The 23,431-nt window shown below is 36.2% G+C and overlaps 1 protein-coding gene across 1 annotated transcript; it reads right to left on the bottom strand.

Annotated features, from left to right (window-relative positions):
* Positions 1–905: 905 nt before the first annotated feature.
* On the bottom strand, positions 906–21,367 carry LOC135684471 (integrator complex subunit 6). Its single transcript, XM_065200050.2, has 19 exons — positions 21,136–21,367; positions 20,938–21,015; positions 14,215–14,364; positions 13,828–13,917; positions 12,784–12,973; positions 12,354–12,485; positions 11,674–11,863; positions 10,831–11,050; positions 10,557–10,709; positions 9,969–10,101; positions 9,524–9,618; positions 8,999–9,112; positions 8,525–8,604; positions 7,823–7,930; positions 7,262–7,310; positions 6,615–6,738; positions 5,872–6,014; positions 4,565–5,333; positions 906–3,885 (listed from the first exon to the last, which is right to left on the bottom strand). Exons 1-19 carry the CDS (start codon positions 21,244–21,246, stop codon positions 3,686–3,688), a joined length of 3,129 nt encoding a protein of 1,042 aa, XP_065056122.2. The 5' UTR covers positions 21,247–21,367; the 3' UTR covers positions 906–3,685.
* Positions 21,368–23,431: the final 2,064 nt, after the last annotated feature.

Here is a 23,431-nt window from a genome sequence, read left to right as displayed (position 1 = left end):
CACCTCGATGATTTTGGAATGATCACAAGGACAAAGATTTTGCATTTCACAGAATAATCCAGGCCATAAAATGTGCAAGACAGAATCTTTAATCAGGCCTTAATAATTGCTACATTAAAGTAGCATAAAATTCAATCTATGAACCTCAACACCGAAAGATCTCTAGACATGTCAGGCCGAAAATGTTGTAGCCAGCAATCAACCTAAAAGGACAAAAAAGTTTGAAAAATGCAGAATTTTGCCAAAATGTACTCCTACGATGAATCAGTAATGAATGCAATAAATTACCATTTCAAAAACAAAGCACTATCAGTATCCTACCAGCGAATTTACAGGTTTTAATATTTTGTCTGTTATCTTCGGAATAGGCAAAATAAATATTCGTAAATTTTGCTCTATGCCAGCATGCATTTATTTTGACAAAATATTGATGGTTGACTTGAAGTTTCAAGCATCGCTCTTTGCCTTCGAAAGAGCTCAAGGATACTTGACTTGACAGTAGTAAGGAAAATTACCAAAATGAAAACAAAGCTTTGGCTAGATACAAATTGACACTAAACAGCAAACACCGCGCATTTCGTTCAATACGGACAGGTTAGATCGGAACTGAAAGCTACGCAACGCAATGCAATCAACATTCTTTAAGTAGCAGGTACAACTATTGAAAACACTTCGTTTAATCTAAAAACTGAAAACTTCGCAAATTTATTGAAGAAATAACCCGCGAGGAGTATTTCAACTTTAGGGTATTTTGACGCCTGTCTATGCAACCTGAACAAATGCTTGTATTGAACCTGCCAGAAAATCGTTAAATATTTAAGTAGAACCTATATATTAGTTTCAACTGCTCCTCCAATCATTCCTTTCAGACCAGCAGAGGGAGAGTCAAATAAGACAAAATCAAATTGAAAAAGAGGCATTTAATCTGCTTCTGTACACTATACAGCAAGAACTTTACTTACAAATATGTACAATAGCCTTTTACAGATATCTCAAATGACGTTGTGTAAAATATACATTAAGCTTATTGGTGAAGGTTAGGCTTTGTTGACGTAACAAAATGAAAATAGACCCCAGTCCTGTAGGTATTGTGTCGTGCGCTGTGGCGTATTAGTAGAATTCGCGTCGGCTGCATGTTGCCTATATTATACTGACTTTATACTGACTAAAGTTCTAGGCAAGGGTTCGTTAGTTTTGTCAAAATCATGGATGTAGATGTGGAATAATTTATTTCTCTTCCAAGAAAGTATCGATCAAGCAATAGGTGGTAGCTGATAGGATGGAGGAAATGAAATCGCCTGGAAAAGCAGGGTCGCATTCATTATTCGGCTGACGTCAATAAATGGAAGTCAAATAAGATACAGGGCTGTAGTTAAAACTTAAAAATACTTCTATGGTAGAAAAATACTTTTCCTCCTATTTATTTAATGACAAAATGAAGAACCCCCCCCCCCCTCTTGCCTAGTTTCTACGACGACCTAATTTGAGAATGCGGGAAAACGAATTGAACAAATAGCTAACGGAGTCCTCATTGTTATTATGCGAGAAGTCTACCGAGTTACGTCCCCTGGCGCAAGAAGTAAGTCGAATAATCGCCTTTTAATAAAAGTTATGATGTTAGCAACAAGCAGTATAAGAAACATTTTGCTTGGCTAGGCAATCTCAGAGTTAATTAGGAAACTTATGTTCTCTAGCTTTGACTAAGCGTAAAGCTCTATCTATAAAGAGATCCTTTATATAAATTTATAAATCGCCTGTATATAAATCAAACCCACTAAAACGTTATGTACTTCATTGTTTCTTACGTCAGAAGGAATCTTATTCATATGGAACATTTATAGCTCTTTGGACCTAGACAGTGTCGTTATTTGCCAAGATTTTTGCTCATTATCGGATAACATATATGATTTATCTTTAGTAATAATCTGACTCGCATCTGATTGAATTTATCGAATAGACATTTTTGGAGAACCATTGAAATCGACTGTACTACGACATGTGACTTTTAGCTTTATATGACATATGACTTTTAGCCTGGCCACGAATGACATTTGTGTGAATGCGTGGTGTTTTTACTTGCAAATATAAACGGGTATGCATCTTCACGGCATCTTTAAGATTATTATATCGCATCTAGGTTATATAGTTTACCTAATAAACTTATTTTATTTTGCATTGTTGACAGGGCATTGTTGAAAAGAACTCGACAAAAAGAAAAATCACCATAGAAGTAATGATATTTTATCTACGACACTATAACTAAGTCTAACAGGATCTAAATAGGTGGACTTTGATTTCCACCTTTGGTACTTTATACAAGGCCATAGATCAAGAGGCACAAGACCGTGCTTTGTTTCACCTAATTTTGCAGAACTACCTGACCAGCTATAATAATTTCTACAGAACTATTGCCAAAAAAGTAGTGAATTTCGCAAATTGAGGTACTTTGTTGAGATTTTGACAACGCACTAGATTTGTGACAAAACCTTTCTGGAAATTGACAAATGTTCAGGCTTGATATGATATCACCACTGTCAATAATGTTGTAGCTAAGTTTTGAAATTTCCAATGTCTGGAAATTTTTAAACAATCTACAAAAGTATTTTGACATTAAACTAAAGCTGGCATTGTACTTTCCAAATTATAAGTTCTTTTGTCTAAACCGTCCTTCCCACAGTCGTCAACAGTGGGACTAAACCTAAAATCCATCGGTAACTCAACCTATATTTGTCGAAAACGGTGGTTCTAGAGACGCTGTTTGCAACGTTGACTTCACCCTATTAATTTTCACTAGAGTGAAATGCAGACCAAGCGACATTGTTTCATTTCCAACGACAAGAAAGGCCGAGACCGCATTTCACCAAACTTTAGTTCTATTCATCTATTTAAAGAAATGACACCAGTCTAATCACCGGCAAGCGACTCTTCTAACTTATAAAACATTCCAAACATAAACATTTACGGCGAACATGTGCCTTTAAGCTACCAAAGTCATATTTACAAAATGGCGCGCATTTGTTATACGGGGCCTTGTTTGACATCCAGACAAAGAGCAGCCTTCACCAATAAGCTGTTCGATTTGCGACTTCTAAGGACACAAGGCGTGGTAAATTCCTTTCCTAGTAAAGGACGATCTACTTTGTTTCTAGTTCAACTCTTGTTTAAAACTTCCCCTATAATAAGGCGGCTTGTGTCACAACGGCATTCTAAATAAAACGCGTGTTTGGACGATATGAGTTCTTATTTCCAAAATGACAACAATTTGAAAATTTACGCGAAAATTTGGGCTTTCTTTCAGATTTATAAACTAAGACGAGAATCTCTTTTCTCTAATCTATTCTCCAGGAGGGATAATCTCCGTAGGATATTCTAAATAACGCCAAATATCTGCAGAGTCTCGTTGCTTATCAGAAGCTAAGCCCATCTATTAAACTTTGTTTATCAGCAAAGCAAATGCTGCGTTTACATAATTGGGCCTAAGTTCACTTACGGGTAATTCTATAAATCCGATTCGATGACACGAATAACTTAAACAAACTGCGTCTTCCACTGGAATGTAGATCACGCGCTAAGGCTTGGCCCGTTTTTTGGGATGCATCCGTATAGAGCACTAGGACCTGCGCCATTACACTGTAGTAAAATTCCACGCTTGATCGCAAAGTTTTCTTCTTTCGTCTTGCAGTCGTCATCTTGAGCATCGACCTTCAACTTCCGATACACTCTCATCAAATCCACGTAACAGAGCTGTTAGTCTGTCACGCAAAGAGACCACCTTGAACTTGTCAACCTCTTCGATAATGTCTTTCAAAAACATGCACTTTACTTCGCTTGGCCCGTCCAACATGGAAACCGCTTGCTCGATGTGTTGAAAACATTTGCCACGATCTGTGAACAGAGAGAAACATCGCCTCAGTCAGCAAGAGCCTAAAAACGTCTTTTGACACTCTAAACATCACAGCAAACTCCACATTAAACAAACGTTTCTGTGGCTGAATCTCATAATTCTGCTTCGCTCCAACATGGTGGAAAATGTTTTGAATATTGGGGAGAGTACAGGGCATGAAAATCTCCTCTTCCAAGACATAACCCGTCAGAGCATGAAAAGGACCATTCTATTAACTGAAAGTTATGTTCATTAAGCAATTTTAATGTGCTGTTGGTTGCTTTAAGGCACGACAAACAAAACAGTAAATTTTATGCCAAATAATTAGCATAAAAATAATAATTTACTAGCATTTATTTTCCAGAGCCGGACCGAGAAGGTTGATAAAAATATCCTCTTTTTTGCATTGAAATATCATAAGAAGGGTGCGAAGATTTTGTCTTGATTTTTGAAGACCCACATTTTAACCCCCTGTTTCATCGACCAAAATTCGAAATTCTAAACGTCCTTGTGATCACATTCAAATCCCCGCTCAACTCCATCATCTATCAACCCCTCACCTTTTTATTAAATTTTGGACACGGCCACGACCCCCTGTTTATTTCAAACAGACCTCAGAATACACCAAAACTTTCACAATATGAAGCACACAAAAATAACCCTTCAGAAAAATTAAGATACCTTTGAGATCTCTGATCACTTTCCAAATTTCCATGCGCAGTCTCGTATTTTTACCACTCTGCAACAATAAACGGCAAGTTTTTGGACTAAGAATACTTCTATCCGTCTCCGCAGCATCCGATTTGTTTCGCTTCGCAGCAACCTCTTCACCTCTTGATCCTTTCTGTGTTCGCTTCTTACCAACCTCCACTTCAACGTCCTCCTCTGCAACTTCCAATTTTGTGACGTCATCAGGCCCAAACGATGTTCTCAATATTGATAATATCGGCGACGGGTTTTCATCGTCATTAACAAGTCCGCTTTTTGCATTATCCGTTTTATTGTTTTTGGTGTTTTTGGATAATTTACTTTTATGCATCTCCTGCAATTTTCGAAGTTGTTTACTTACGGCTTTACCGACAGCCTTTTTATCCGGACTAATTCCGTTTTCAAGAATCTTCTCAGTCCTCTCGAGTTTTTCAACTTTGTCACTTTTTTCTGCCTCTTTATCCTTCAGTTCTTCAAATTCAGGCTTTTCCTCTAAGCTGTCAGTTGGACTAACGAAATCTTTTCGCTTGTTGGCAAGAATTTTGATAGGCGGCGGCGGCGGCGTTGCTGGCCTTGGTGGCGGAACATTTGGTGGTCCCTGTGGACGGCGACTTGGAGGAGGTGTTTCGTTCTTCCTTCTTTTCTTGTTGTTTATGTACGAATTCTCCCCAGGTCTCTTTTTAGCGGGCATACCCGGTCCAGCAATGGCCTCGTTCACGTCGGCCTCATCTACAGCATACAACTGCAAATGGAATGATTGAAAAGTAAAGAAGCAATTCTCGAAATTTCTCTAAGAATTCCTGGAACATTTATACTATGCTGTGCTGTGTTTCCACTTTTCCATGCTATCTTCGAATTCCTAATAATGGTTCAGTGTACTAGTATTTAAGTGATCCTTCAAATCAAACCAAGAAGTAAATTCTCTATTCTTAACGTACCACCACGAAGTTGACTTGCAATAAAATAAAACGACGATTCCTTTTATGATGCTAATGGAGAACATGCTACAAAAAGATGCTACACAAACAGATTTGCTTGTGCTGATAAAATCCCAATGTCAGGTTGTTTTGAACAAAGTAACATTTATATAAACTCACAAAACCCATTCTTAGCGAGAATCAGACACTTTCAAGGTAAGATTTTACCATTAACATGGGAGAGGAGGGTATACGTCGCCTTGAAAATTAAGAAAGCATGATACTTTGCAGAAAGGCTGTATGTTTTTGAATCGATTTCTCAACAGTATCTCGCCACGAGGAAGGCTTCGTAAAAAATACTACCTGGTGATCCTGCTTCAGCTTGAATGGATTTCCAAAAGCATGCAGCCTCGTTTGTCCTGGGTCAACTTCCCTCAAAGGTGCAACCATTTTCAAATATTCTTGGTAATTCCCCATTTGGCCGATTGCTATGTAATGCTTTTGGTCTAAAAAATAACACGTTTAAATGTTGCTAACTTACACTGAAAAATTGACCGGCGAAAATTAAACAATTTAAAATCATGATTTTCCTGTATTGGCCAAAAAATGGGTTTAATTGTGAGAAACATTTTGGAAGGAAAACATTACATCCAGTTTAGCAAAAGTACCACAAAAGTCTATTTGATTCCGTTTAAAATGCTGCTAATGCTTAGCGCTAAGCGAAACAATAAAAAGATGGGGAGAACGATAACACTGACAAAGTTTTTGCCTTAAACTAATTGGGGTTGAAGGGGACTGAATACAGATTTCCTATAAACAATAAAATATCAGAATACCTTTTTATGAATTGAAGTTGAATGAAAAGCTAAAACGTTATTCGTCTTCAACTTTTCATCTACGTAGCTTACTGAAGTACTCTAGATTGATGGGGCTTTTCACATTTGAAGAAACCCAGGCGACTCATGTGTCGCATGCAGGTGATTGTATAGATAATTTTCCCTCTCATAAAATTTTTAGAGGCAAAAACTGGGAGGCTTCCCCTCTTATTAATACACCAATTTACTAAGAGATGCGTTGAAACATTGCAGGCTTGCTGTAATGGTTACCTTCATCTTCGAATTTGTTAGAAGTTGCGGGATGGAAGAAATTAAGACGCATTCTTCGGAGCTGCTCGATCAGCCGGTTTCGTGGGATATCGAAAGGGTTCTTGAAGCTTTGTGTCTGAATATGCTATGAAAAGATTATAAGAACAATATAGATTAAGAAGTGCTTGTGGCCTTCTAGTTGATGAAACAAGAAACAACCTGTTGGGAAAACAAGAAAAAGCCAGTCAGTCTGGTTTTTGATCAAACGTGTACACTAAGAGCCTTTGCCTTAAAAAAACGTTTCTTCTGTGATTTTGATCGATGTTTCTTGGGGCTTTTTAAGGGGATTAAATAACGTCTATGGAATTTTCAAAGGGTCCTGGGTTTGCGAAGGATTTAATTCCTAAAGATGGTAGACTTCTGAGTCAAGATTCGACGGCTGTTTATAAACTTTTATTAACCAATTACCTTTACAAGGCAAATATCCTTGACTAATGCAATGCCGGCCATAGGAAAAATTTGAAAATGCAGTGCTAGAATTGCTATTCAAATTTAGAGTTGAAGAACTTATTTAGACCGAGGGAAGATCAAGGAAAGACCTACCGAATCAACCTATGGTCATGGTAAAAAGATGAACAACTACAAGTTCACTTTGAATATATACATACCTCTTGGGGAAATGGTAGCCCACGGTCTTCCAGATTCAGTGAAATGTCACTAAATAGATAAGAGTTAAGACTTTAAACAAAGCGAATTTCCATGCAACATTTGAATATACCAAGAATGTGGTCTGTACCCAAGGATGCGTAGTAAGGCGAGTGTGGGAATAACCCTTGTCTAAAAATTTTCATCAAATCACCAAAGGAGTACAACAAATAAGATATCTTATTCTGATCGCAAATTTTGACACAGCAACTTTAAGTTTTAGCTCTTCGTAATATTAACTTTGACTCAAACTTCAACTTTATGTTCCTCGGAGTACCTTTCCCTGTATTGTTGTATAGTAGTTTTTGTTAGTAGTGTAGCCTGTAGTATACATTGTAATTTTTAGTCGAATGTATAAAAAAGTGTTTATCAAAACTAATGACAGCAAAAGATAATTCATCAAGATCTGTCGCAGAAAAGCCTTCTTTGCCACACACACGATATAGATAGTTAAATTTAACTGTTTGATTTCAAGGACATGCTTCACAGTTCACATGCGAAGATCATATCATTAAGTTGTTCACCTTTGAGACTTTCCAGTGTTTCGCAGGGCAATTCTTGGATCTGCAATCGATGTTTTTCGGAGTACTTTGCGATAGTCGAAATGTTTTCCTTCGTTGATTTGAGGTATGCTAAATGAAAGAGAAGATTTCCACTCAAAATAAATCACAGAGAATTTTCTAAATAAACACACAGCAGCCTAAACAAGAAAACGTGACACAGCCTTATCACAAACACAAGCTGGAATTTGATGGATTTACAATATGCGTAAAATAAGCACCTAGAAAAATGTGGAGGTAATTCTACAAATCATGGGTCACGATACTTCAAGGATTGGGAGTAATATGTATATAAATGATGTTTTTGCCAACTATAAAGATCAAACTATGTTAATACAATTGGAGATTTTAAATGCCTTGCTTAATAGTATCAGCGAATTTCACAGATTGCACAGATATCGTATGGAGGTGCAAACCCTGATTTGTATTTTGTATTTTATATTTGTATTTGTATTGTATGTTGCTCATCGGGATGCTCACATTGTGCAGATAACTTATCACAGTTCACAAATACAGTTGATAATCGCATTTAAAATTCCGTTCAGAAATTAAGGCCTGAAAAAGTTCCAAACAGATGAGAATCCTACCACTAATACACAAATCAAAACATGAACAGAAGAAAGAGAAATCAGGAATACTAGCAATGAAAACAAGTGTTTGACTTACGGTGGAAGAGGTTGGTTTAATGCATCTCTCGTTGCTTTTTTGCCAACCAAGTTTATAAGCCGATCAGCTTCTAGCTTGGCCTAAGAGCAACAAGTTTTATTATCATTCTAAAAAGACAGTTCAAAAACTAAAAGACCAGAAGAATTAGCATGCTAAACAAATATCTGTAGAGTTTTCTAGAGTCAGGTATATCCAGAAGGCAGTTACAGATCGCATGAAGGTAATTAGGCCCTAAAGAAAACAGGCCTAAAGTTCCATTGACAAAAATTATTAAAGGCAAATTGTTACTTGTGAATCAGTTGGAATTTACGGAGTTGCAAGTAACCTAATGTTGAAGGAAATAAAGAACTCGAAGGTCTAACAAGGACAACAGTGACTGACGATAAACAGTGCGAATTTCAAATGAACCGAAATTCCAAATTTCAAAGAACAAACGGGGATTTCAAATGAAATCAAAAATAAAACTCTGCCTACTTGATGCTTTATTTTCTTCAAATGCGTAATGATACTGAAACTCAAAGAACCATCGATGTGATCAGGTACGAGGTTGTTTGGTGCTTGCATTCTTCTCAAAGCATTGCGCAACGGCTGAAAAGAAACACAGGAATACTCAAGTTAGATAACAGCAGTGACAGTACTAAATTAGAAGATATCTGGCAACAAGAGCATGAAATATAGGCAGCGATGAGCAATCTTCACATAGCTAAATATCTAAAAACACAGGCGAACGGCAAACACGTTCCCCAAAAAAATACCAAATAGAAAACTATCATTTGAATAAAGGCAAATGCTTCATTCTACACATTTAAGAATTATAGACCAATAAGCTTCACTGACATATCGAAATCTTGATCATAGATTCTGGTTTCCCTGTCCATTGCGTCTCATAACTTAATTGAATGCTTGAAAGGGCCCTCTTTCAAGAAGAACCAGATTACTATAAAAATGTAGAAAAGATCAATGAAATATCATCAAATTTAGCTGCAAATGCAAAAGTACCCCTGCATAGTAGTTTGGCATCGTTTGTAGGTATGCCTCGAAGCTTTCCTTCCACTTTATTGGAGGCTTGCATTTATGAACTTTAAACAGCTCATCTGTCCAAAAGAGAGAAAACCAAAATTAATACCCGCATCATCATTCTAAAATCTAGAATACCACTATCAGCCCTAATACCCAAATGGCATTTTAAACGAATTTCATTCTGGTTCTCACATCATGAAATAAAATCATTTCTCGTATCAAGTTTCTGTTTCTAATTACAGTTTTCAATAAAGAGTATAATGGGAATCTTGCATGAAGACTTAGCCCAAGCCCAAGAGAAACACCCTCAAGTTCATAAAAGAAAGTACAGCTTCCTGATTGACATTCTTAGTTGGATTATGACATAATACATTCAGATACGCTCCTGAAAACAGGAACTTAAACGCATTTAGACGATTCTTACCTAAAAGTGGCAGAAGTATAGGATAGTTGTACGGCATCACAAATAAATTGACTGTCTGTAGATTTGAGCTTGCCTTCAGGTAGCCAAAAGGTTGGGGGGACCGCCCTTCTCTTCCAGAACCACTAACAAATGTCTAAACGATGAAGAATAAGCAAATTAACGCTGAATAGTAATGAATTTTCTACAGCATTCTACAAAATATCAATTATGGAAAAGAAAGTAACGGCCAAAACCCTTCGTTTATAGAAGAAACACGATATCAATCTTTGTTTTAAATCAATAACTGAATGCAATGGAATATTAATAAGAAGTCGATAGGCACAGGGGAGAGGGAAAGGGTTTAGGAAACAGCACGAAATACAAAACTGCCAGTTACTTTGACCATTAAAATAGCGCAAGAACATAGAAATTTGTTCATTACATTGTGGAATTAAAAAAATCAGAGCTTGGGAAACTGGGACGCGACTGGACAATACAATAAGATGAAATCGAGGCAATTTCCCCGATAGAGTTTCCTGGTATAGAAATTTAAGCAACGAAAGAAAGACAAATAAAATCTTAACAGAACAACTAAACCAAGCAACACACCTGCCAGCAATAATTTGGTTGCTTTCTTTCCAGAATGAACTGCGTCAAGGGCGAGGGTTCCAGTTCATATTTATCGAAAGGCAAGTTATCAATGACCATTGGCTCGGCATTGGCGCACGTGAACTGCACATTCGGTTGGGCGTCTCGGGGCGGCTGTGGAGATCAGTCATAGTATCAAAATATTAATACACGTTTGTCAGATAAAAGCATCTGGCTTGCTCAGGTCTATACAAAGCAGAACAATAACTAAAAAAACATTTGTTAGCTAACATACCATGCTTTGAGCGCCTGGATCTGGCCAAAATGCTTCAGGTATTGGCCAATGGCCAATCGCTACTCTCGGATTTGAGCGTACGTATATCATTCGTCTTGTGTTTTGCCAAGTGGTAGAAACTTCCAGAGAAGCATCTGTGTTCGTTGAATCGTGCATTAATTCGTTCCCCGCAAATGGCGCTTCGTTCCCTCTTACAGGATTTTCATGTATCATCTGCGAACTAAAATACAAAACTCTAAGTAAGACAATACCCAAACAACATTTAGAATAGATTTTTTCACTTATTCAGTAGATCTGCAACCTTTTGAAATAACTATCACCAATATACATTAAAATAAATCCCCAGACCTTAATTATACGACCACAAACTACTGTCGTTCTAAGAACAACAGTTCTAATAGGAGAATAAAAGGTTCCCCTATTGCAATAACAGAGGCGTTGGAGCCCTGATCTGCTGACCGCCAACCAGGTTCTCTGATATGCAAAAACCCAAAAAAGATTATGGAAATATAAAATTGTGGCATCACTGTTAACTACATAACGATTGACAACACCTTGAAATCAACTAAGCTCATTAGCGAGCATGGTCAAAATATTTCTCCTCCACACCATTAGCTTCCCCCCCCCCCCTCAGATTTGTAAGCAACCCTGCAATTATAGTTTCCCCTGCTTTACATGTAAAGGAACCCAACTGAAACTTTGACTGTCATGAGCCTAAGGATCCACCTACGTACATGTCAGAAGCCCAAGGATGCATCTCCCTTTGCCACATAAGGCTGGTCAGTACTGTTTTCGTGTAGCATTGCTTAATAAAACCAATGTATCATAACATTCAGAACTTACCTAGTTTCCTCTGCCTCTGACTTAATCGGTTGAAAAGTTGCGTTTTTCTTTAGGCCATCGATAGACGGTAAAATGCCATTCACCAATGTCTGCCCAATTAAAGGCTTATTCTCTTGATCAACATCCATGTGTTCAGGTGAAGGGACCATATCTTCCAGTTTGGGCGTCACAGTACCCGGCGTCCTTGCACCTGAATAACATTAAACAAGTAAGCTTTGATAAAATGTAAAAAGCAACTAGCCAAGAAATAATCAAACACCTAGTAGCAATAGTTGCTTGAGTGACAGACGAGCTTTAGTGATAAGAAAATGAAGTAATGGCAGGTATTGAATTTCCGGTTGGCAATATAGCTGGAATTAAAAGGAATAAAAAACCTTTTTGCATTAAGTTTGGTGGGTTCATTACTATGATTCCTTCGATGTAGAACTAAACTTTCGTCCAAGACCTATTAGTATGCTCCATATTCTCTATACAAGCTGTTAAATGATTACAAAAATACATGTCAAAAAATCTATGCTTGTGACTCTTTGTGGTATTATCCACTAAGTTCAGCATTGTCCTTATCCGCAAAAATTAACTCTCTTCAACACAGACTTCTGTTGTTTAAAATTTTAAGAAACGATTTTGTACCATTTCGAAAGAATTAATGTTAATCATACATAAAAACAGTCTACACCTACCTTCACGAATAACTGGCTCAGGATTGGGTCCGATTTTTTCAAAATATATTACTACTCCTGGCTGGATCTTCTGTGCAATGGATTCCAAACTCTGCATCAACATTTTATGAGACGCTACCACGTAAGATCTCCCTGGAGACAGAAGGAGACGACCAATTAAGCAATTTGATCAACTTCTACAATCATATCTAACAATTTTTACATATGGATGTAAGCTTTTTGGTAAGAAGGACAAATTTATTGAAGTGTTGCATGTTTGATTGAATGTGGAGCTAATATGGTCTATTTCAAGGAAACATTATATTGTTATTGTCACTCAGAGTTTAAGGAAACGTCATTCTAATGTAATAAAACAAGAGTTTCTGCCAAATTTCCATTGCTTCTTCCCATAGAACTTTTCCCACAAAAAAAAGCAAAAGTATATATTTACCTCCGGTTACATCACACATAGCAGTTATTGGTGCCTCCTCAGGGTTCACCTGATTTTGATGTAGTTTCTCATTTGCATCAGGAGCTGTCCCCGGAATCTGTAGGATGAGGCTAAACATTCTTTGATCCCATCTGAATGGCTCCTTTGTTAGTTCACTGCCAGAGAGCTGATTGTGCATGGGCAAATGCAGCTAAACAGAAAAGAATATAAACATAAATGTAATTGTACAGTGGATGTGAAGACTTCATGAAAATATAAGAAATTGCCAAAGACAGATCATCCTTCCACTCACTGCACATCAGTGCCAGGTTATATAAAGTCTGTTCCGATTATAAGAATATCTAGGAAGGCTAGTAAGAAGGTACATGTCCATAAAAAAGACAATATGTGATACTGAGTCTTTGCATTTGCCTGGGTTGACAAAAATGAGCAGATGCAAACAAGTATACACAAAAAATTACTTGTCACCACAAAATGAAAGAATAACACAGGTTTATTCCCCAATAGATATATACATTTAGAATAAAAATAGACCAGGGAATCTGCTCTCCGATTTACCAAAAGTATCTGATTTTGATAATCCTGACCTGATTCCTCATCTGCAAAATTGTATTTAACTTATGTATTATCTGTACATAAAAAAATGTTTCATGCAATTGTGTGCTTTCTTCTTGAAGAACAGCATGCTTGTGATGCATCAAATGTGCTCCAGAATGAACTGTGTCAGAGGTGATGGTTCCAGTTCATATTTATCGAAAGGCAAGTTATCAATGACCATTGTCTTAGCATCAAATGCATCAAATGATTGGACCAAGTTTTGTTTTTTACAAAGGATGCATAAGTTGGCAATGAAGGTTATTGACAAAGCTTAATGTCAGTTATAAAAATGATTAGATATTCTAAATAAAGTTCTAAGGCATTTAACAAGCCTTTATATAAGATAGGGTGTCTAAGAATGAGAGAGCAGGGTACATCAACATAAAATGTATGTGTATATTATATACAAACAGATGAAGAATACCAGAAAAGAACTAAGTAAAATACCTCTGGCAGAACACCAGCAGTGTTGCATAAAGTACCATTGTCTGTTATGGAAACAATAATTGCTGGCTCTAAGTAATGAGGATTTCTCCCCTGTAAAAAGAAGAAGTTAAGTGATCCTGTTAGCTTATCAATAGAAAAACATAAGGGTGTTGCTAAGATTATTATGCTAAGATCTTTGTGGAAAGAGCATCAAACAGACTTTTGTTAGATTTTAAAGTGAATTTCAAACTTAAAACATTTTGCAGGAAATATGATTTCTGAACACATCAGAGCTTATGAAATCTCAACCTAATGACGGACATAAATTTTGTGATAAGTCCAATAATCAATAGAAAAATTACAAAGTAAAGCTTTAAAAACTGTAGCTAAAATCAATAACAGACTTACCATTCCATAGTTATCAATGCCAGATTGAAGTCTGTGTAAATTCAAAAGGTTGAAACTCTCTTTCAGAGCTGGACCAAGACCAGATAAACTTGCAGCTTGCAAGCCTTTCAGTTCTTCCAGAAATGTTGCTGGGCTTTCTCTCCATCCAGCCTTTAATTTAAAATATATTCATTATACATATGCTTGTAATGAAAACTGCCATTTATAGATCTGTCATAAACTGCTTGAGGCTCTATGGGCAGACCTGTAGACACTTTTGGCATAGAATGGGGCAGCTTTCTAAGTTTCAACTCTTAGTTTCAGGGTTCTAAGACGAAAAGTCTCAGGAAAGTGTTTTCTTTGAGTTTAAATATACAATACATACACTGAAGTTGAAATGAACTTTGCTTTTTTCCTGAAGTATATATACTGCTATGCAAAAAGCAAAATTGAAAATGTCTTGATGCTTTATACAAAAGGTCAGTGAATGACCTATCATCAAATGATACACTTAACACCGTTAAATTTTTAAGTAGCGTGTCAAAGTGGAAATATGTCACATACTGTTCTCACTTTTCAAATGAAATATTGCAGACTAAAATATCCCAATACATTTAAATATGCATAAAAGAAATGGTTGGGAAAATGCTTAAATATATCTACACACTGTGATATCATTTCTGCATTCTGCAGAAGGAGTATCTACACACTGAAATATCATTTCTGCATTCTGCAGAAGGAGCAATTCAAAGATGCTGGCTTACTCCATAGGCTTGAAGTGTCATTGAGTTTATTTTGAACAGTGACAAAGAGGATTTGAAGGCATTTTGCTTCTTTCAGTGTGAGAAAGCCTTTAAAACTAGTTGAAAATACATACTGGCTAACCCTAGCAAATTTTCCATGATATACCAAGATTCTAGACTCTCAGGAATTACAAAAGCCTACCACAGCTTCAAAGCATGTGTCTATATAATTGTGATAAGTCTCCTTAGCTTACATCATACAAAACGCAAACCAATTTATCAGTCTGCGGGAAATACTTGGCAAATCAAATGAGATCTACCAAAGGCGAGTCAGAAATCTACCAAACAAACTTAAAAAATTATTAAGGCATTAAAAAGTGCAGCAGGCTGTAAGATGAAATGTGGGCTAACATAGAAAAAATTTCTATTTTGATCAAGGCTTTGATGTTTAATATAAACTACAGAGATTGTTCAAGAAAATGGACATGCAGGTAGGGCAAGGAAGCAAAAAACCTTGGACTTATAACTGCAGAACATTTAAATGATATAAGTAACTATTTAGCATTTAATGTATGAAACCGGAAGGATCTATGTTACTGGAGACTAAATATTGCCCGAATTGGCTTCAAAAGTATGCGGAATTTTGAGCATTTTGTTCTAAAACATCTTTAGCAGCCTTCTATCTCAAAAGCAGGTTTTTTAAAAGCTTCTGTCAATTATGGTGCTCTAATAGGGTAGGGAAGTCGCTGATTGCGATGGATCTCAACAGATTTTTGCAAATGAAAGAGCTCAAAAATCTCCTCACCCTGAGAGAACTCAAAATTATGGGTAAGTAAACACAAGTTAGCTGCAACAGCATTCGTTGCTTATGAAAAAATGCCCCAGTTATGGAAACAGCAGCAAGTACTGCCTTCTAAAATCTTCATGCAGACCATTGCAAACAATCTTTGATGTACCATTTAAGTTTTGGATATGCAGAGAGAAAAAAATCAGGCAGCCATAAAGTCTATTTCGCATTGAGGCAGACATAAGGATGGAACTTTCAAATCCATCTTGTACCTGTTAAAACATCTAATCCATTCATGTATCTTATTAGAATTTAACTTGAAAGTCAAAGAGGTGAGAAGGGGAAAAGGACATAAGCATCGGCAATCATTCTTTGTAAACACTCTATGAATGTTGCAAATCTGTTTTTCCAAAGTTTTTGCAGGCAGTTTCTATTTTTGCAGGAAATGATGCCATAATTTCCATTGACCATATTTGAAACAGGCCTAACCCTGCCAAGCCTCCGAGAGCACAACACCTGACAGAAGCTTTTAAAAAACCTATTTTTGAGACTAAGACTACGGAAGATGTTTAGGAATAAAATCCACAAAATTTTGAATACTTTTGATGTAAATTCGTCCTGTGATTAGTTTGAACCCTAATTAGTAAAAGCCGTAAACAAAGGCCCATGATAATTTTATCACCCAAATTCTCACCCCAGTCTCTTCAAGTAAATTAAGCGTGCAGAGATCGAAAAGGTGTATTGAGCATGATCACAGAGTAACTGAGTGGACATTGTTACGAGCAGGTAACAAAATTTAGAATAAACATACACTTTAGTCTAGGATACCCATAAAGAAATACATGAAATAGAAGAAATACATGAAGAAATATCATACTGTACAGTTTTGTCTTTGGTAAAAAAGCAAAAGGAGGGTTAAAATTTGTCCCCTCATTTAGGCCCCCTCCACCAACATACAGTGTTGGATGTTATGCAAAATTTTCCATTGCTAGAAATATGATTATTTTTTCTTTTGATAATCTTTTCTAGTTGAAACAAGAACAAATCATTTGGGAACATGTGTTCTCCAAGTGTCGGCTATTAAGATGATTTGATGAAACACATTGCACAGTGGTCTTCATGGACAGATGCTTCTTTTATGTCTTAAAGAATCAATATTCTCAAATTTTGTACACAACCCATCTCAACTGAAAGTAGTTATTCTGAAAGAACAATTCTAACCAGCTGCTAGAAGTCTATTCAATGGCATATTTTCCAGTCTTAGTTATGCAAATCTTTAGATAATTCAAATGAAAGATATTTCGCAATAAAAGCAAAAATATGTTTTCCTGAATTAGAAACCTTCCTAAGTGGCAACTTTTACCACAACGTTCATTGCTCTTTAATCTAATCAGATAAATCTATATGGGGAAAATCCCAGTTACAAACTACTTTATGCCCATAGGTAGAAGCTTTGAATTCTGCTAACTGATTTTTTACTTTTCTAATTTGCTAACTGTAATTTTACATTATTTTCACCAGCAATATCTTTGTATCTCATAAAATTGTTCAAAGATATTGAGTTATGAAAACAATAAACTGCTAATTTAACATAAAATTAAAACATTGATATTATGAAAAGTTGTTCTAAAAATTGCATTGATTAACCCAGGTGGTTATAAAGGTAAGTTTCAAAGCTTGCAAGTTGTTGGATGTGAATTAAGATAGTCCAGACTGACCTTGCTTGATAAAAGCACTTAAAAAAGAAGAAACCAATACAGGGTGGTGATAATTAACAGAGAAGTTATTTTTAGCCAATCTGACAACTCAAATAGAAAAAAATCAATTTTGGTTGAGTAAAGGTTCTTTATAGCTTCACACAATATTTTATATGAGAAAGTTCTCATTATTAAATATAACACTCAATTTAACAATGCAATCTTGTTTAACTTTTTTTCATTTTTTAAATTTATAATGAATAAGAATTTAGGCATAAATTTCACGTTCTAGCCATTGAAAAGGGTATTTTCTTCTTACTCTCAGACTGCACTTTACTATCAAACTGCAAAAAATACTTAGAGATAGCAAGAAACTATATGCTCTTTTTGCAAAGAAATGTTTTAACTCCATTTGCATGATTCATTGTGACATAATGTGTCATTTAACTTTGTGGGATATTTAGCATTGCAAAGGTGAGACAAAGTGAGTGCCTCTATGAGCCTTGGAAAAAAGGATCTTTGGTGGATAGTTATTCAAGTTACAAAATAAAAGGTATGTGAACATAGGTTATACTCAAGAGGTACCTCTAAACATACAAAACTAAGCTTGTATGGAAATCTTCTAAATGCTACAGCATCTTTCCAATATTCAAGCTAAATGATTGTCAAAAGCTACACTTTAAGCCCCTATAGATTTTAGCAATAATATTTGAAATAATTCTCCAGCATTTTACTGTTCTAATCATTTTTTAGCAATTTCCTTAAAGACACACAGAAGATTAAAACATAGGGGTCCAATGGCTATGTACGAAGAGTATGTCTGGTACATAATATGAGCTCAGTAAAGAGCTGTAGCAAGAAGGATTGGGCTTTTCTATGAAGATGATTATAAAGAAAAAATATCAGAATACAGGGTGTCGGCTTAATCTACTCTTGTTTACATGGGGGTGGGGGATTATTTATTTTTTCGGTCATGAAGGGGGGGTTTATTTGAGATGGGAGCTTATCAATTATTCAAAAAAAACATATTATAAAAATGCCACAATGCTCTGGGATTTCTTCGAAAGAAGCAATATTAGTATCTACTTGACTTCTAAGACGCACAAAGAAATCTTTACATGAGCCATGTTTCATGCACAATCATCATATCAGTCAAGAGAACCACTCAATGCGCATGGTTTCTTTGTTTGACATCAGGGGCTAAAGAGGGGGTCTTAATGAAGAGGGAGGGCTTCTTTTAATTTTTACATGGTAATGGGGCTTAATAGAGAGAGGGCTTAATAGAGAGGGGGGCTTAAATATGCCGATTTACAATGATTTACAGAGATTTATGATCATTTGAGCTGATCCACTATGACCTTCATAGATTTATCATGATTGCCGATCAATCACAATGATTCACGATTATTAACACTGCTTCATGGTGATTAATGCTGATTCACAACCATTTGCATTCATTTACAATAGTTCATGATTATGCCGAGATATCGCAAACTTGAAGAGTTTATTGTTTCATTCGGCGTTTTATAGTTAGAAAAGGGGTTCATGGTCACTGTTGTAAGATTCTGAAGCTGAATTTTTTAATTGCGTCACATATTCTGAAAGTCTCTTTAAGACCCATCCATCTAGGCACTGTTCCACTGATAAAACAGCTTTCTCAATAATTGAAAATTTATCAAATAGAAAACCTTATTTCCCGCAATAGCCATTTCTTCAATTGAACGAGTGCACAATTGCTGAATTGTGTGCTGCAGCTTCATTTGAAACTGTGCCAACTTCTCTTTTGCCACGGCCAAAATAAAAATTTGCAAAATTGACTTGCTGATGACATTGAGTCAACATCATTTCGTAGCCGCAAGCAATAGAAAGCAGGACAATAATTAGAAGAAAATGGGAATTTTTCATGTAGCATTCTATTACGGAAACCGTGTCACTTTGTTGGTTACTTACTTACTTACTTACAGGGTCCCCCACTCCTATATGTACTTATTCTTTGTACATAAAAATGACTTAAGCCAGGGGCCAGGGCAAGCTAAGAATAGACAACCAATGAGAGTTGGTCATGTGATTATGCATGTGATTTCTTCTCAATCTTCTGAGTTGTTATCTCAAAACTCTCAAACAATGCAACAGCTTGATGTTTGATAAAAAACCAATAGGTGTGAGATGTTTTACAGTGTATAGATAAATCCATTAAAAATTTGTACAAAGAATAAACAGGGATGTCACTGTTTGGCAGATTGCAATTTCATCTGTGCAGTTGCTCCAGAAAGCTTCAACAACTGAACTATTTCTAAACAAAGTTTTATATCAGTGGTGTGTGAATGGGTTTTGTTTGGTTTCAAGTAATCTTGTGATGCATCTTATCACGTTTTTATCAACTTCTTTAAAATATCAAAAACTTGACTTTTGTGAACAATCTGTTGACAGGTGCAAAACCACATCCCCTGATGATATTGTAAATGCTAACCAAAGTTGTCATGGTAACAAAAGTTTACTTTAGGATTTGCTCAGCCAGCCCTTCATAAACTGAAGACTACATATACACATAAACTGAATAAGATAAGATAAAAGTAATTTTGGAAAGAGTGCCATCATACAGTGTGTGCCAGTTCTTGATGAGATCTCATGTTGACATTAACTCTTTCAAAAATAGCATTGAATCAAAACAACAGTGCAAAATGATATTTTTCATTTTTGAGCAATATTCTGCAGACTGGGTGTTACCCTATAACTTACTCCTTCATAGCCAAACTGAATTTCTTTTAAAAAAAATAAAACTTTACATCATATTGAAAATATCTCTCTTCTGTTGTGCATGGTGTGAAACTTAAAATTTACCACAAAAAACTGTACCATAGCAAACATTCCTTTTTATTCATTTGTTTTTAGAAAAAGTTAAGAAAAACCATAATAATGATCAATATCAAAATGAAAAGTGATAATAAGCATCATGATCGACTTTTGTTCTATGCAATTTCATAATTACATGAAAAAAAATTAAAATAAAACATAACCCTAATTTCATAAAAATTTTTTCGTATTTAAAAGTTTCTTTATATTAGAATATGGCCAAGATTGTTTTTCTAGATTTCAGTAATCGTCTGCGAGAGCAGCAAGGTACCTCTCCAACATCCTTGCTCCAACAAAACCTCTGACGGGGGTAATCATTGACATATCATAAAGATATGCTGTTGGCTACAATCGCTAACAAAATTTACCTCGAAAGCCAACATGGAACCCTCCATGCAAAAATTATGAGCTGCAACACTATTTAGTGATTAAAATTGCCCAATGAATCTGGAAAATTCAGGTATCAAAGATCCAAGAACTAACTAAAGAGTTCACATGCATTACAGGAACACTCTGTTGGTACCATTGTCATCGTATTGTCCCGAAGTTCTTATAAATACGCCTACACCTTTTAAAAATAACTTTTGAACGAAGCAAATTTGAAGTGAAGAAATAGACGGACCAGGGATACCCTTGGGTAAACACCCCCGTCCATTGCCCTCACCTTGATGCAGTTTGGCGGCTCGTCGAATGACACCAGCATGTAACGATCTCCTCGAGCGGCCTGGTCCCGCGACCGAACCTAAGTGAAGAATGGAATGTATTTTCATCACTTTGTTTTCCAACTTTATAGGCAACCACCAATTTTGAATCGAAAGGCCGAACGGCCTAAATGAGACAAACAGAAAAAGAGGGGGCCTACTTTCATAAAGGACTCCACAGCTCCCTTGGCGATATCGAGATACGTAGTGCCAAGGTACGTCCTTTGATTCATAGACGCACTTGTGTCTATAAGAAATAGTATCAGTACCATCGATAAGACTGTTGAACATGATCATAATACAACATTGGTTTGCTTGGACCTTTTAGGCCCTTTGAAGAGGGGCATACCTCCAACCTCCTACCTCGCGTCAGACACGTATCTAATGAAAGGTTTTCTGGGCGCAGCTTGATAAATTGAATGGTTGATCACGTGCCGCCGCAAACTTTCTCATCATTGGCTAGTTGATTCGTTACCCAAGCTACTATGCGGGCTGAGTAATATTGTTTTCTGCTGTTATTGATCGATTCTTGTGATTTATGTTGGTTCTTCCTGATTGGCCTCTTCTATAAAAGATGTTCGAAACTCGAAACTGTTCGTAACCTTCCTAACTCTATGTTCGTAACAGAGTAGTGCAGGCTACAGAACATTTGGTAGAGGGCTGGTACGAAGGCTTTTCAAAACATTTTCTTCTACTAAAGAAATCTTTTAAGACAGCTTAGTTATTCGTGGCAACAATGGCGGCGCCAGCCACTAAGCTCTGGGAGGGACAAATAAAAAAAATTTAAGCCACGCCCTTTTAACCACCAGAAAACGCCCTTTTACCAACAGGGAACGCCAATTTTATCCGAAAGGAACGCCTATGACTAATTTCGTTTTAAAATTGGCAGTTTGAAAATCATAGGAGTACATCACAAAAAGTACGGTGTCAAAATATCCCCCCTTCCCCAACATTTTCTCAGCGAATTTAGACGAAATGCAAAATCGATTCTGCTGAGGACGTGTCCCCCCTCCCCCTCCCCCCCCCCCCCCCCCCGTGGAACCGCTACTTCGTGGCAAAAATCAAGCACAATGTTGGCCCCATGTTTGTTGTTTATAATTCATTCATTACGGGGCGTGGTGGAAATTTTTTTATGGGCCGGGAAAATAAAGTTTATGATGTTGATTGTTCCTTGTTGCTATCACTTATAATATGTTGGAAATGAGCATCATGGTGGCAGAGTGGGGCCTTACTTCATTTGTTTTTTTCTCAGAAATCTGATTTTACAAATGATAAAAGCTTGAATGGAAGAAAAGTCAACATGAAAAATTTTAAGAGGAGAGTGTAGACACGGAAATGTATGTCTTTTTCTCCGATTATTCAAATTTACCTAGGGAGAGCCTCCCTCCTCGATTAGTTTACCTATTGATGGGGCTAAGTGAATCCTTGCTTACAATTCATTTGTTCCTCTGTTGATATTTGTATCGAGTAACATGATTTATACCATTGTAGTCTACTTATATATTTTTCTATATGTATTGTTAATATTCTAGAATTGTATGTAATGGAATTTAAACTATAAATCTGAACTGAACTGAAGAGGCCAACCGACCAACTGTTGCATTGAAAAACTAATATTTCTTTAATTGTTTTTGGATTTAACAGACTTTCCAGGCCTGTAAAATTCATATTTTGACACTTTCTCGACTTTTTGCAAAATAATGGAGCTTCTTTAAAAAATCTTTTGTTAAATTTTCCTATACCCCCCTCCCATTTTCCAACCTGTGTTGGAGCCCATGTCTCTTAGTTTTCTCGTCCATTCAAAAAATAATAAATTTCTCGACTTTTTTGACACCTTCATGATATCATGATTCGTGTTTAAAGAACACGTAGTCGGTTTGGCAAAGGATTTAGTCCAATCTGATGCTTACGAACTTATTGATACTGTAATAATACAAATTTGGACATCGTTTAATTTGTTATTTGTAACCATACACTACTATTACGTTAATATGTAATTTTGTGGTTTTTCAATTAGTTCTTGCTTATGTTATATTTTGGGCATGCTACTTACTGGATAAATGCGATAAGGTGGTAAGCTTGACTAAATATTCATTTTGAAACCCCTAATACAATACTGCCTGTTGTACTCAGTGATGATTTTGGGGGACAAAGGGGGCGGATTTGAAACTATTTTGATTTTTTGGGGAGGACTCAGCTCAGAAAGAGTGGTTTAAAAGGAAAGAATAGTGTGACAGGATCTCAAAAACTTGTTACGAAAGAAAATAGCAGCCTTGAAGCTTAAGAAGCAAAATCAATAGGAAGATCGATAGAAACATTTAATATCAAAGTACCAGACAAAAATAAAGAGGTAACAGAAATGTGTTTTCGAATAGCATACTTTTTTGTCTAAAAAACCGTCTACTCTTAGATTATCCAGACTTGATTGATCTCCAAGAAAGGAATGATAATTCACAT

This window comes from Rhopilema esculentum, chromosome 21 (genome assembly GCF_057945365.1).
Source record: "Rhopilema esculentum isolate cy_ngs chromosome 21, ASM5794536v1, whole genome shotgun sequence".
Classification (NCBI taxonomy): domain Eukaryota; kingdom Metazoa; phylum Cnidaria; class Scyphozoa; order Rhizostomeae; family Rhizostomatidae; genus Rhopilema; species Rhopilema esculentum.
This window is presented reverse-complemented; position numbering and strand designations above follow the sequence as displayed.